This window comes from Misgurnus anguillicaudatus, chromosome 22 (assembly GCF_027580225.2).
Source record: "Misgurnus anguillicaudatus chromosome 22, ASM2758022v2, whole genome shotgun sequence".
NCBI lineage: Eukaryota > Metazoa > Chordata > Actinopteri > Cypriniformes > Cobitidae > Misgurnus > Misgurnus anguillicaudatus.
The window spans coordinates 39,586,286-39,602,922 of NC_073358.2; the positions used below are offsets into that span (position 1 = coordinate 39,586,286).

The window sequence follows — 16,637 nt, forward strand, 5'->3', positions numbered from 1 at the left end:
TACCATTTATACTGATTAATAAATATTTTCATGTCTTTGAGATTAAATCATATAGTTCAAAGAAAAATGTATTTTGACCTACTTTGACGTAGAGACACATTAACTCCCATTTTCTCCCCCTGCGGAGAATAATTGGAAGTTGAAGCTAATAAGTAAACACTTGTTTTTAAATTATGCATTTATAAATTGTTCACATTTTAGTCACAATATTTAAGGAGCATCTTGTTAAATACCTGCCCTTTTAACCAGTTCACAACTTTGTCCATAGCATCATGATTCCTTTGACACTCCAGTAATCCTGTATCCTCATAGTACAGACAGTCCACTGTCAGTATATCCGTCCTGTTAACACATCTGCTGCTGTCTGGTACAGTTTTCTCTGGGTCAAACGTTTGATGTAGCACCACAAGAACATTCAGCTTAGATGCTGTTCAAAGAAACAGAAAATTAAAGAGAAATTTGTCTAAAGCTTTATAAATGTTTATTTATTATTCAGAAAATGAGAAAATGTAGTGTTATTGAAAATAATGTGATGATAATCAAACAACCTGTGGAGTCAGTGAATGTTTTCAGTGCTGCTTGAATATCCGTTTCAGCTCCAGAGACAATAGGACAGAAAACTAAAACAATATCACTCTCATCGACTGTAGAAGTTTCCTTCAGATTCTGAATGTGGCTTAGTAGAGTCTCAGTAAAATTCCTGTGACTCATGTTATTTGTTTTTCCAGCAAACGTATAGAACACCTTAAGTCCCTCTGGAAAATAATTGGTCAAGTACAGTGACAAAAAGCAATTCTGGGACAAATAAATACATGATTTTGCACAGTGTGAGTTTTCTGAAATAACAGAGTTAAAAAAAATTAGCACTCTCCAAGATAGTGAAACTTCATCCTTCATAACTCACTAAAGCCTGATTAAATCGTTATTTTGTGAAGCGTTTGACTTGCTACTCTCACTTTTTATTCTCAATTTCTTTGACACATACTGTCTATATGTTTTTTTAAGCACTGGTACATTAAGCATAAATCAATGTTTCTTCTTAAGCTATGAATTTGAATTAATGGCCAACATTTGTCTACCACCTCAGCTGGTTTTTGCTTGTTGTTGCTACTATTTGATTGTGTTTTCCAGTGGTCTCTTTTTCTAACTTTCACGGTTACATCAAGCTATAAATGAGACTCTTTCTTTCTCTTTCCTTTGTCATTTAAGAAAGTCTTACCTAAATTCCTTATTCTCTTTCTCAGTGTTTCCAGTTGATGTTTACTAGCTTCCAGCTCTTTGACTGTGTCATTTAGCAGTCTCTCTTTCTCATTCATCAGTTTCTTCAGATTCTCCAACTCAGTGTTTTTGTTTTTTTGCAGCAGTTGGTTTTCTAATTGTTGCATTTGTGATTCTTTATTTTTTATCGATGTTTCTGTCAGTTGCTTTGTAGTGTTTGTTAGTTTAGTCTGCATTTCTTTGAGTTGTTCCCTCATCTCCATTTGGGTCTTTTTATTTGCTTCCAGTTCCCGATGTTTGACATGTAGTTCATGGTTTTTACTTTCTATTGTTTTTTCCAAATCTATCACCTTCTCCTCTAACTTTAATTCAGTTTGTTCCAGTTTTTTGCTTTGATCTCTGAAAGCCTTGATTAATTTTTGATGAAATTCCTCGACATTATTAACCACAAGCTCTGGAAAAGAAATGTACACAGATGTTGTCTAAATTAGCCATTTAATTAAATAATATAGTGGGGAAATAAGCATATGACACATCAGCATTTTTATCAGTAGGGGATACCTACGTGGGCTATTGACACAAAATTTCCACATGTAGCCATCAAGTCAAATATTGAATTCATACAAAGAAATCAGAACATTTGAGTATACAAGTCGAGTCATAATAAATAAAGTGAATTGACACAGGGAATAAGAATTGAACACACTTTATTTAATAGAAAAGCCTTTGTTGGTGATTACAGCTTCTAGATGCCTCTTGTATAGAGAAACCAGTCGTCTGCATTGCTCATGAGTGATTCTGGCCAACCCTTCCTTGGGCATCTTTTATGAACTTTGATCTTAAGTTCTCTCCATAGATTTTCTATGGCTTTTAGGTGGAGCGCCTGATTATGGCCAGTTTATGGTGAAGTGATGCTCTTTCCATTTCTGGATAATGGCCCCACAGGGCTCACAGGAACATTCAGCATTCTGGAAATGCACCTATAACCATTACCATCAAAATGCTTTTCAACAATAAGATTACAAAGATCTTGAGAGAGTTCTTTGCTTTTACCCATCATGAAGTCTTTCTTGGGTGCCTCCTGGGTAATGAGAAACCTTTATAGGCCATCAATTAGGACTAAAGCAGCTGATATCAATTAGTACTGATAGGGGGCAGGGTTTCTCTCTCAGTACTGACAGATTTCAGGTGATGATCTGGTTTTCTATATGTCATTTTGCACCTTGTTCTCTTCATGTGTTCAATACTTATTCCCTGTGTCATTTCACTTTATTTATTATGACTCAATTTGTAAACTTAAATGTTCTGATTTCTTTGTATGAATTCAAATTTGCCTTGATGGCTACATGTGTAGGAAATTTTGTGTCAATAGCCCGAAATCCCCTGATAAAAACACTGATGTGTCAAATACTTCTTTTCCCCGCTGTATTTGTCACTAAATCTTTCTCTTTTGTCTGTACTGATCTTTGGAATACAAATAAATTCGATTTTTTAACAACATTCACCTGTCATTAAAGCAGATTCCTCCATTTTCATTCTCTGTCTTTTACCCCATGTTTTGTTGATCTGTTGAGGTGAAGAAAAAAGTCTGAAAAATCCATCATAACCTGTGTGGTACTAATCGCCAGAACTAAGGAGGATATGAAGTGTGCCTATCCTTCTTTTTCATTGGCAGGTGAACCTTTAAAGGTTGTAAAGAAAGTTAAATATCTGGGACATGTGATAAGAGATGACCTCTGTGATGATGATGATTTGCAGCGTCAGTGTGGAAAACTAGCCTGACTACGTCAGACTTCGTACTTCCGCTAAATTTCATTACGCTTCTGTACTCAGTCTGAGATACCTCCCATTCAAACCGTTTTCCACCGGTCTCAAAACGACCGTCCAATCAACGAACAGAGGGCGGGCTGAGAGCCGTGACGTAGACGCTAAACGCCGAATCACGGTTGAAGTCTGTTGAGGACATGGAGACACAGAAAGCTCTGTTGTGGAGAACCGGCACTTGCCAACTTAAACCCGAACAAGAAAAGTGTTTGTTAAACATTTGAATGGAGATTATGTTGTTGCCCTGCTCCCGACAAGTTTTTGGAAAAGTTTAATTTATCAACTTTACCGATCGTCAGCGTGAAACTGTGTGCAGCACAGCTTGACGTGCACAACGATCGAGAAATCATGGAAGGGAATTATATTGTTTACAGATAATGGTGGAGGACGCGTGGGCAAGCATTCTTTGGTGACATTCCTGATTAACCAGAAAATAAGGTAGGGAGATTTAATTTACATATGGTTATGGTTGTCTGGTGGAAGAGTTTGAGAGGAGAGAGGGGCTTTCCTCCCGTTAGACGTGAGTGGAAAGCCACCGTAAGGATAGTGTTCAACTAGCTCTGGCCCGATTGACTTTACATAATCGGCAAAAGTCGTTCATAGCCATGTTAACTCTGGTATTTCGCTCGATGGGTTTGTTTTCACATCATACGTGTATTTTACAGCAGAGATTCGATGCGGCTGATCCGGCGCATAAAGCCCATCATATCCAAATGTTATGTGTGATTGGCTTACGTTTAGACCAATGATTTTAAACTTCAGACAAGCCCCTCCCACGAGAAGGAAAACGATTGTCAATTATGCCCAGCCAGACTCTGTCTATGAAGCGAAGCAAAATAGCAGAGGATGGTATTACCAGGCTAGTGGAAAACTGTATGGGCAGGCAAACATGCTGGCACGCAAATTTCACATGTGCACTCCTGATGTTAAAATCTCACTCTTCAAAACTTAATGCACTCCATTGTACACTTCCCACCTGTGGTGTAATTTAAGTGAGTCAAAAATGAAAAAAACTCCAAGTGGCTTATAATGATGCACTCAGAATTGTGCTTAAAATTCCTAGGTGGAGTAGTGCCAGTCCAATGTTTGTGTCTAATAATGTGCCCACTTTTAATGCTGTCTTAAGAAATTTTATGTTTAGATTCATGTGCAGACTAACAGGATCTAAGAATATGATCATTGTGCCCTTAGTTGATGTTTCTAAGAGTGACACAAGGTATACATCCTGCTTTTGGAAACATTGGATCCGTAGCCTGTATATGTTTTAAAGGGGACATTCCAGAAGACGTTTTTAAGATATTAAATAAATCTTTGATGTCCCTAGAGTACATATGTGAAGTTTTAGCTCAAAATACCATATAGGTAATTTATTATGGCATGTTCAAATAGGCACTTTATGGGGCTGAGCAAAAATGCACCGTTTTTGTGTGTATCCCTTTAAATCCTAACGAGCTGCTCAGGTGGGCGGAGTCTCAAGCGCTGGCGCTGCAGACAGAACATCGAGGGAGATTCTCTCACGAAAGAAGTTAGTGAGCGATGTTAAGCATTATATATTTGAAGTTTAAAAAGTCAATCATCTGTTTTATGCATACTAAATACATGTTTATCAGCAGATGGGGAACATTGTGGAATAAAAATAAAGACTTTAAGGTCTCATATGCTACCAGTCAGTGGCGAACCGTGAGTACTTCAGCTGGGCCTTCAAAATATGCAATGAAGTGCAAATGCCTCTCCATGCGCAATTACGCATGGCGCAATAAATGAAAGTCACAAATTTAATGGATAGGTTCTGCTTACTACACCGCCTTAATTCTTAAAAACAGGAAAATGGAGACAAGTGAGCATGGGGTTTGTTTTTCATACATTTTAAAATTCAGAATATAATACTAGGCTATTCGTATTTCGTTAAATCATACAGTGAACGTGTAAAAATTCTGAGCACGCAAAGTTAAATTACAGAATAGGCATCGTTTGCCTTTAAATGCAGTTTTAAAGTTTAAAATTACTTTAATCTAACTGATAAACACAAATACAGACTCTGCTGCTCTGTAAATTTGCATTTAATTTTTGTTTTTTGTAAATATATATTTAGCTGTAGGATAGCTTGTTAGTCTTTTTCATAAGGGGAAATATAGCACCCTGCGTTCTCAGTCCACCTGTTATATTTTGCGGGCTCGCAAAATCCCTAGCCCGAGCCCCGGTGAATGTTTTTGCATTCTCTGAGATTTAGTTAGGTAATTATATTGTATGTAATTCGGCGTCGCCTGCAGTCATTACTATCCTCAAGTAAAACTGTCAGGAAGTGAAAGTATAATTAAACCCATTATTTTTCTCGTGTTCACGTCTGATATGCGCAGCGCAGCTGCACGCGCATCTCTCGGCTGTGCTCTTCACGAGTACCCGCTTAAGTAATTTCGTTTTTACCTCAGCCCTATCAAACTAGCCACAACGTCAATCACGTTTTCTGCCATTTACCTCAACCACTCTCACCGCAGAGATTCGGGCCATTAGACGGTCTATGATTAGGACTTCTTCTTCTTTGGTGTTTTACGGCAGCTCGCATCCAGCTTGTTGCATGATTAGGACTTCATGAAGGCTTACAATGCTTTGTTTTTTACCCGCCCACTTGAAATCAAAGCGTGATTGGTCGATTTGCCCGTCACTCTCCACACCAAAACACATAGCTTGGCCTTCCTTGGGATTCTTGAAGTCCTAACCAATGAATGAGCCAGTTTACCGGGCCTTAATAGAGACAGACGATTCTGATTGGATATGAACCTGACAGTAAGCTTAACGTTAGAACATAGATGAGAGAAAATATATTACATGTATTAAATTAAATTAAATATAAATTTAAACATGTAAAAACATATTTTTATTGAATACTTTATTATTTATAAGTATTATTATAAAAAATATTTTTATTAATTTTTTTAGGCCTTCTCTGAAGGCGTAGAAGGCCCTGAAGGTTCCCCACTGCTACCAGTGTTTTAAACAGGCACCATGATTTTCAGCATGTTACAATAAATTACAGTTCCACAAACACTCAGAAGTTTACTTTTTGACCAAACCACACGAGCACATTTAAATGATTTGTAATAAAACAACACGTTTAATGCTTAAACTTTAGAGAAACAGATCACATGACATGTTTAAGTTTATTGTGATTGAACACATTCGCGTTTCTGTCAGTCTCTCATCTATCTTGTTACTCCTCGTATTCATTTGAAACTTCAGAGAAACATTAAACAACATATTTAGGGGTCAAGCCCCGAAGGGGCGAAGACCCCTATTGTATCCGTTAGTTTTCTTTTTATAATAATAATAATTATTAGGGGTCAAGCCCCGAAGGGGCGAAGACCCCTATTGTATCCGTTAGTTTTCTTAATTTTATTATTAGGGGTCAAGCCCCGAAGGGGCGTAGAACCCTATTGTTATTGTTAGTTTTCTTATTATTAGGGGTCAAGCCCCGAAGGGGCGAAGACCCCTATTGTATTTGTTAGTTTTCTTTTTATAATAATTATTATTATTAGTTATTCTTCTTCCGCCATTGCGGTCTATGGCAGCCCATAGAACCGTACGTAGGACAGTTATGAAATTTTGCACACTGATAAAGGACAGTACAATGTGTCCCCACAGCAAATTTGGAGTCTCTATGTCTAACCCGCTAGCGCCACCAACAGTCCAAATTTGCACTTATGTTTTTGCTTATAAATTCTGACCCGTAAGTCCTAGAATCGAAATTCTTGTTTACTCTGATTCCTTGGCTCAAGACGATTCGAATGGACCCTATGTCGTCATTTTCCGTCATGAAAAAATTTCCGCCATTTTGAATTATTCGTGAAACCTACTTTTGCGAACTCGTCCTAGAGCTTTTGCCCGATTGCCACGAAAATTGGTATGTATCATCTTGAGACAGTCATGGCAAAAAGTTATCAAAAGAATTTCGATACAGCAATCCGTTGTCGTATACCACCTTAACGAAGTTTACGAAGAGCGCAAAAAAACAGATTTTAGGCTGTATCTTCGTCAAACTTAGGCCTATTGACACGACACTTGGTTCTTGTGATGCCAGTCAGGAACTGAGGGTGCATGCACAGTTTCGTCGCAGCGCCACCTAGTGGCCAGACGAATGATTTATATGCCTATAACTTTGGCTGTGATTGATGTATTTTCATGGGACTTGTTTCTTTGGAATTCTGAATAGTTGCCGAGTCCAACGATACCAAACATGCCAGAATTCGCCTTACGGTTAACCCTGCGCAGCAAAATAGCACTTAAAAAACACGCATGAATATCTCCGCGAGCGTTTTTCCGTTCGACTCGAAAACACCATAGGAAGAAACTAACCTAACCTTCTGAACAAAAAGTTCTATTGGCGTTATATTAAAATTTTCATCAGAAATGGCCGAAAATTGCAAAAAACGAAAAATTACCTTCAAATTTTTTGTTTTTTACACATAAATGGTTGTAACTTCGTAACGAAAATATATTTTTTCACCAGATTTGATACGCTGATGCATGAGCACATTCTGAGGCTACACAAAAAAAATGGTATGCTTTCACCACTAGATGGCCTTATAATTTAACAAAACCTTTGATAACAGGCCAGCCCTATGGTCATACAACTGTTTCTTAACTAAACTAAAGTGTATAGTCATAAAACTAGCTAGATGTAACACAATCATGACCTGATGTTGCATGCACAATTTTGTCATTGCGCCACCTACTGGTTTTGAGATTTTTTGCCTAAAACTACTGCAACAACACATCTAAAACCATAAGTCATCATGGATTATTCCTTTCATGGCTTTGACTATAATCACTTGTGGTTGCCAATTCACTCCCTAGGAACCAATGAGAATACCTTATCAACCGTTTTTTGCTAGAGCTATATCTCTGCATCAGAACATTGTAGAGACACGGGGGTGGTCTCTTTTGACTCAATAAACTTGCTGTAACATGTTGTGACCCATGTTTTGCCACTGCAAACATCACATACATGTCTTTTTAGTGCTCTAATGTTCCATGATTCTCAATAACAGAAGGATGATTGCAGTAGACAAGAACATAGATTATTTTTGTTGATTACTTTTGCGTTTTGTCATCTGAAATCATGAGGTTTACCTAGGTTCTTTGGTCTGCTTATCCAAACGCAACTTTACATCCTTCTGTGCCCTTTTCGGCTTGACCCCGGCATTGCTGCTTGCAGCTATATTTAGGGGTCAAGCCCCGAAGGGGCGTAGAACCCTATTGTTATTGTTAGTTTTCTTATTATTATTATGTTTCCTCTTCCGCCATTGAAGTCAATGGCAGCCCATAGAACCGTACGTAGGAAAGTTATGAAATTTGGCACACATGTAGAGGACAGTCTCAGAAGTTACTATAGCAACATTGGTGTGTCTGACTCAAACCCTCTAGCGCCACCAACAGTCCAAAAATCCACTTATGTTCATGCTCATAACTTCTGACCCGTGAGTCCTAGAAACTAAATTCTTGTTTCCTCTGAATCCTTTGCTCATGATGATTCAATTGCACATGTTGATGTCATTTGTGTCATGCACATCTTTCCGCCATTTTGAATTTTCCGTAAAACCTACTTTTTCGAACTCCTCCTAGAGCGTTCGTCCGATTTGCATGTCCTTTGGTATGTAGCATCTAGAGACACCCCAGACAAAAAGTTATCAAAAGCTTTTTGATAGACCAATGCCTTCTCGTATAAATTGACAACATATGTGGGGGCGAGCACGCCAAAACGGACGTGAGGCCGTATCTCCGCAAAACTTTATTGTATCGACACGAAACTTGGTATATGTCATAACAGTCATGACCTATGGGTGCCTGCAACGTTTCGTCACAGCGCCACCTAGTGGTCACGAGATTCGAAAAATGCCTATTTTCGCTTATAACTACTTCAAACTTGAGTCTAAAATCATGAAGGTGGTCTTGTTAGATTCCTTGAGGCATGCAGAGTCAAATGATACCAAACGGTTTTCGGTCGGCCATTTTGGGTGTCGGCCATTTTGAATTTTCTCATTAAGTTCAGTATTTCACAAACAGAATGGCGTATCGCTACGAAATTTGTCATGGTTCATCAGTGACATGATCTGAGCGCACCTATAAATCTTTCAGACAGCGCCACCTAGTGGTCAGGATATGTAAATAAATTGTTTAAAATCTTTATATCATTTGATTAAATTGCCACTATGACATAAGACTTCACTCTATTGATTCCTTGGCTCATGCTGAGTCCGACTGTACCAAATATGTCTGAGTCAAACCTACTTCCTGTCGGCCATTTTGAATTATATTGAACACCTACTTTTTCGAACTCCTCCTAGAGCGCTCGTGTGATTGGCTTGATTTTTGGTATGCATCATCTAGAGACACTCTAGACAAAAAGTTATCAAAAGCTTTTCGGTAGACCTATCCATTGTCGTATAACGCATCAAAGAATGCGAGAGCGAGCACGCCAAAATGTGTTTGAGCCTGTATCTTCGCAAAACTTTTGCGTATTAATATGAGACTTGGTATATGTCATAACAGTGATGACCTGAGGGTGCATGCACCATTTCTTCACACTGCCCCCTACTGGTCACGAGATATAAAAGATGTCTATTTTTGCTTATAACTACTGCAAATTTGAATGTAAAATTATGAGACTGGTCTTGTTAGATTTCGTGAGGCATGCCGAGTCAAACGATAACAAATGGTTTTTGGTCGGCCATTTTGTGTGTCGGCCATTTTGAATTTTTTCTTTAAATTCAAGTATTTCAGAAACGCAATTGTGTATAGTTATGAAACTTGGTACGGTTCATCAGCAACATGTTCTGGGAGGACTTGTAAACTTTTTGGCACCCCCTAGTGGTCAAGAGATTTGAAGCTATATCTCTGCATGTCTTTATCGTATTTACACCAAATTTGGTGGGTGTCATCACAATCAAGACCTGAGTCATAATTTATGGTTTGGTCAGTGTCCCCTAGTGGTCAAGTCATTTAAGGCTATATCTCCGTATCGCTTTATCGTATTTACACTAAATTTGGTATGTGTCATCACAGTCATGACCTGAGGCACCATCTATTGTTTCGGCACAGCGCCACCTAGTGGTCTCAAGATACAAAAAAATTCTATTTTTTTCATAAAACTATTGCAAACTTAGATCTTAAATCATGACAGTCATCACGTATGAATAATTTTTTGCCATGTTTGGCTTGACCCCGGTATCGCTGCTTGCAGCTATATTTATTATTATTATTATTATTATTATTATTATTATGTTTCCTCTTCCGCCATTGAAGTCAATGGCAGCCCATAGAACCGTACGTAGGAAAGTTATGAAATTTGGCACACATGTAGAGGACAGTCTCAGAAGTTACTATAGCAACATTGGTGTGTCTGACTCAAACCCTCTAGCGCCACCAACAGTCCAAAAATCCACTTATGTTCATGCTCATAACTTCTGACCTGTGAGTCCTAGAAACTAAATTCTTGTTTCCTCTGAATCCTTTGCTCATGATGATTCAATTGCACACATTGATGTCATTTGTGTCATGCACACCTTTCCGCCATTTTGAATTTTCCGTAAAACCTATTTTTTCGAACTCCTCCTAGACCGTTCGTCCGATTTGCATGTCTTTTGGTATGTAGCATCTAGAGGCACCCCAGACAAAAAGTTATCAAAAGCTTTTTGATAGACCAATGCGTTCTCGTATACAGTGACAACATATACGGCAGCGAGCACGCCAAAACGGACGTGAGGCCGTATCTTCGCAAAACTTTATTGTATCGACACGAAACTTGGTATATGTCATTACAGTCATGACCTGAGGGTGCCTGCAACGTTTCGTCACAGCGCCACCTAGTGGTCACGAAATTCGAAAAATGCCTATTTTCGCTTATAACTACTTCAAACTTGAGTCTGAAATCATGAAGGTGGTCTTGTTAGATTCCTTGAGGCATGCTGAGTCAAACGATACCAAACGGTTTTCGGTCGGCCATTTTGGGTTTCGGCCATTTTGAATTTTCTCATTAAGTTCAGTATTTCACAAACAGAATGGCGTATCGCTACGAAATTTGGCATGGTTCATCAGTGAAGTGTTCTGAGCGCACCTATAAATCTTTAAGACAGCGCCACCTAGTGGTCAGGATATGTAAATAAATTGTTTAAAATCTTTATATCATTTGATTAAATTGCCACACTGACATAAGACTTCACTCTATTGATTCCTTGGCTCATGCTGAGTCTGACTGTACCAAATATGTCTGAGTCAAACCTACTTCCTGTCGGCCATTTTGAATTATATTGAACACCTACTTTTTCGAACTCCTCCTAGAGCGCTCGTGTGATTGGCTTGATTTTTGGTATGCATCGTCTAGAGACACTCTAGACAAAAAGTTATCAAAAGCTTTTCGGTAGACCTATCCGTTGTCGTATAACGCATCAAAGAATGCGAGGGCGAGCACGCCAAAATGTGTTTGAGCCTGTATCTTCGCAAAACTTTTGCGTATTAATATGAGACTTGGTATATGTCATACCAGTGATGACCTGAGGGTGCATGCACCATTTCGTCACACTGCCCCCTACTGGTCACGAGATATAAAAAATGTCTATTTTTGCTTATAACTACTGCAAATTTGAATGTAAAATTATGAGACTGGTCTTGTTAGATTTCTTGAGGCATGCCGAGTCAAACGATACCAAATGGTTTTTGGTCGGCCATTTTGTGTGTCGGCCATTTTGAATTTTTTCTTTAAGTTCAACTATTTCAGAAACGCAATTGCGTATTGTTATGAAACTTGGTATGGTTCATCAGCAACATGTTCTGGGAGGACTTGTAAACTTTTCGGTGCCCCCTAGTGGTCAAGAGATTTGAAGCTATATCTCTGCATCTCTTTATCGTATTTACACCAAATTTGGTGGGTGTCATCACAATCAAGACCTGAGTCACAATTTATTGTTTGGTTAGTGCCCCCTAGTGGTCAAGTCATTTAAGGCTATATCTCTGTATTGCTTTATCGTATTTACACTAAATTTGGTATGTGTCATCACAGTCATGGCCTGAGGCACCATCTATTGTTTCTGCACCGCGCCACCTAGTGGTCTCAAGATACAAAAAATTTCTATTTTTTTCATAAAACTAATGCAAACTTAGATCTTAAATCATGACAGTCATCACGTATGAATCATTTTTTGCCATGTTTGGCTTGACCCCGGTATCGCTGCTTGCAGCTATATTTAGGGGTCAAGCCCCGAAGGGGCGAAGACCCCTATTGTATTTGTTAGTTTTCTTTTTAGGGGTCAAGCCCCGAAGGGGCGAAGACCCCTATTGTATTTGTTAGTTTTCTTTTTACAATTATTATTAGTTATTCTTCTTCCGCCATTGCGGTCTATGGCAGCCCATAGAACCGTACGTAGGAAAGTTATGAAATTTGGCACACTGATAAAGGACACTCCAGTGTGTCCCCACAGCAAATTTGGAGTCTCTATGTCTAACCCGCTAGCGCCACCAACAGTCCAAAGTTGTACTTATGTTTTTGCTTATAACTTCTGGTCCGTATGTCCTAGAAACACAATTTTCGTTTCCTCTGATTCCTTGGCTCAAGACGATTCGAAAGGACCCTATGACGTCATTTTCCGTCATGAAAATTTTTCCACTATTTTGAATTATTCGTAAAACCTACTTTTTCGAACTTGTCCTAGAGCTTTTGTCCGATTGCCATGAAAATCGGCACGTAGCATCTAGAGACACTCATGGCAAAAAGTTATCAAAAGAATTTCAATACACCAATCCGTTGTTGTATACCGCCTTAACAAATTTTACGTAGAGTGCAAAAAAACTGATTTTAGGCTGTATCTTCGTCAAACTTAGGCCTATTGACATGTCACTTGGTACTTGTGATGCCAGTCAGGAACTGAGGGTGCATGCACAGTTTCGTCGCAGCGCCACCTAGTGGTCAGATTAATGTATTACACGACTATAACTTTGGCTGCGGTCAATGTATTGTCAAGGGACTTGTTTCCTTGGAGTTTTGAATAGTTGCCGAGTCCAACGATACCAAACTTGCCAGAATTCGCCTTACGGTTAACCCTGCGCAGCAAAATAGCGCTTAAAAAACACGCGCGAATATCTCCGCGAGCGTAATTCTGATCGACTCAAAAACACCATAGGAAGAAACTAACCTTACCTTCTGAACAAAAAGTTCTATTGGCATTATATTAAAATTTTCATCAGAAATGGCCGAAAAATGCAAAAAACGAAAAATTACCTTTAAATTTTTTATTTTTTACACACAAATGGTTATAACTCTGCAACAAAAAGAGATTTTTTCACCAGATTTGATACGCTGATACGACCACAGTCTGAGGCTACACAAAAATTGTATGCACCACTAGTTGGCGTTATAATTGAACAAAACCTGTGATATCAAGCCAGCCCTATGGTCATACAACTGTTTCTTCACTAAACTAAAGTGTATAGACATAAAACTAGCTCAATGTAACGTAATCATGACCTGAAGTTGCATGCACAATTTTGTCACAGCGCCACCTAGTGGTTTTGAGATAGAAAATGGTAATTTTTGCCTAAAACTACTGCAACAAACACATCTAAAACCATAAATCATCATGGATTATTCATTTCATGGCTTGGATTATAATCACTGGTGGATGTCAATTTACTGTCTAGCAACCAATGAGAATACCTTATCAACTGTTTTTGCAACAGCTTTTTCTCTGCATCAGAACAGCGTAGAGACATGGGGATGGTCTCTTTTGACTCATTTAACTTGCTGTAACATGTTGTGACCCATGTTTTGCCACTGCAAACATCACATACATGTCTTTCAGTGCTCTAATGTTCCATGATTGTCAATAACAGAAGGACGATTGCAGTAGACAAGAACATAGATTATTTTTGTTGATTACTTTTGCGTTTTTTTCATCTGAAATCATAAGGTTTCCCTAGGTTCTTTAGTCTGCTTATCCAAACACAACTTTACATCCTTCTGTGCCCTTTTCGGCTTGACCCCGGCATTGCTGCTTGCAGCTATATTTAGGGGTCAAGCCCCGAAGGGGCGTAGAACCCTATTGTATTTGTTAGTTTTCTTATTATTATTATTAGTTATTCTTCTTCTTCTTCTTCCGCCATTGCGGTCTATGGCAGCCCATAGAACCGTACGTAGGAAAGTTATGAAATTTGGCACACTGATAGAGGACAGTCCAATGTGTCCCCACAGCAAATTTGGAGTCTCTATGTCTAACCCACTAGCGCCACCAACAGTCCAAAGTTGCACTTACGTTTTTGCTTATAACTTCTGACCCGTACGTCCTAGAAGTGAAATTCTTGTTTCCTCTCATTCCTTGGCTCAAGACAATTCGATTGGACCATTGATAATATTTTCCATCATGAAAATATTTCCGCCATTTTGAATTATTCGTAAAACCTACTTTTTCGAACTCGTCCTAGAGCTTTTGTCCGATTGCCACGAAAATGGGTATGTATCATCTTGAGACACTCATGGCAAAAAGTTATCAAAAGAATGTCGATACAGCAATCCTTTGTCGTATACCGCCTTAACGAATTTTACATGGAGCGCAAAAAAACAGATTTTAGGCGGTATCTTCGTCAAACTTAGGCCTATTGACACGACACTTGGTACTTGTGATGCCAGTCAGGAACTGAGGGTGCATGCACAGTTTCGTCGCAGCGCCACCTAGTGGCCAGATAAATGTTTTATACACCTATAACTTTGGCTCCGATCGACATATTTTTACGGGACTTGTTTCCTTGAAGTCCTGAATAGTCGCCGAGTCCAACGATATCAAACATGCCAGAATTCGCCTTACGGTTAGCCCTGTGCAGCAAAACAGCACTTAAAAAACATGCGCGAATATCTCTGCGAGCGTTATTCCGATCGACTCAAAAACACCATAGGAAGAAACTAACCTTACCTTCTGAACAAAAAGTTCTATTGGCGTTATATTAAAATTTTCATCAGAAATTGCCGAAAATTGCAAAAAACGAAAAATTACCTTCAAATTTTGTGTTTTTTACACATAAATGGTTGTAACTTTGTAACGAAAAGAGATTTTTTCACCAGATTTGACACGCTGATGTATGAGCACATTCCGAGGCCACACACAAAAAAATTTATGCTTGCACCTCTAGATGGCCTTATAATTGAACAAAAACTTTGATATCAAGCCAGCTTTATGGTCATACAACTGTTTCTTCACTAAACTAAAGTGTATAGTCATAAAACTAGCTAGATGTAACACAATCATGACCTGATGTTGCATGCACAATTTTGTCATTGCCCCACCTACTGGTTTTGATATAGAATATGGTATTTTTGCCTAAAACTACTGCAACAACACATCTAAAACCATGAGTCATCATGGATTATTCCTTTCATGGCTTTGACTATAATCACTGGTGGTTGCCAATTCACTCCCCAGCAACCATTGAGAATACCTTATCATCCGTTTTTGCAAAAGCTATATCTCTGCATCAGAACATCGTAGAGACACGGGGATGGTCTCTTTTGACTAATTAAACTTGTTGTAACATGATGTGACAAATGTTTTACCACTGCAAACACGACTCACATGTCCTTCAGTGCTCTAATGTTCCATGATTGTCAATAACAGAAGGACGATTGCAGTAGACAATAACTTATATTGTTTTTGTTGATAACTTTTTTGTTTTTTCATCTAAAATTATTAGGTTTACCTAGGTTCTTCAATCTGCTATTCCAATCTCAATTTGACATCCTTTTGTGCCCTTTTCGGCTTGACCCCGGCATTGCTGCTTGCAGCTATATTTATAATAATTATTATTATTAGTTATTCTTCTTCCGCCATTGCGGTCTATGGCAGCCCATAGAACCGTACGTAGGAAAGTTATGAAATTTGGCACACTGATAAAGGACACTCCAATGTGTCCCCACAGCAAATTTGGAGTCTCTATCTCTAACCCGCTAGCGCCACCAACAGTCCAAAGTTGCACTTATGTTTTTGCTTATAACTTCTGATCCGTAAGTCCTAGAAACAAAATTCTTGTTCCCTCTGATTCCTTGGCTCAGGACGATTTGATTGGACCCTATGGCGTCATTTTCCGTCATGAAAATTTTCCGCCATTTTGAATTATTCGTAAACTCTACTTTTTCGAACTCGTCCTAGGGCTTTTGTCCGATTGCCACAAAAATTGGTATGTATCATCTAGAGACACTCATGGCAAAAAGTTATCAAAAGAATTTCGATACATCAATCCGTTCTTGTATACCGCCTTAACGAATTTTACGTAGAGCGCAAAAAAACAGATTTTAGGCTGTATTTTCGTGAAACTTAGGCCTATTGACATGACACTTGGTACTTGTGATGCCAGTCAGGAACTAACGGTGCATGCAGAGTTTCGTCACAGCGCCACCTAGTGGTCAGACATATGCTTTACATGCCTATAACTTTGGCTCCGATTGAAGTGTTTTCACGGGACTTGTTTCTTTGGAGTTCTGAATAGTTGCCGAGTCCAACGATACCAAACATGCCAGAATTCGCCTTACGGTTAACCCTGCGCAGCAAAATAACGCTTAAAAA

At 38.8% G+C, this 16,637-nt stretch overlaps 2 protein-coding genes across 2 annotated transcripts in view; both read right to left on the reverse strand.

The window, feature by feature from the left end:
- Positions 1–1,385, reverse strand: part of LOC141358761 (uncharacterized) — a 145,340-nt gene extending 143,955 nt beyond the window's left edge. Inside the window, exons 1-3 of the mRNA XM_073860329.1 lie at positions 1,220–1,385; positions 234–427; positions 83–119 (exon numbers count right to left, since the gene is read on the reverse strand). Of these exons, the coding sequence (XP_073716430.1) occupies positions 83–119; positions 234–427; positions 1,220–1,385 (397 nt within the window). The remainder of the gene's footprint in view (positions 1–82; positions 120–233; positions 428–1,219) is intronic.
- LOC141358849 (uncharacterized) overlaps positions 1–16,637 on the reverse strand; it is a 365,540-nt gene that overhangs the window by 229,994 nt on the left and 118,909 nt on the right. Inside the window, exon 5 of the mRNA XM_073860655.1 lies at positions 2,724–2,784. Within this exon, the coding sequence (XP_073716756.1) occupies positions 2,724–2,784 (61 nt within the window). The remainder of the gene's footprint in view (positions 1–2,723; positions 2,785–16,637) is intronic.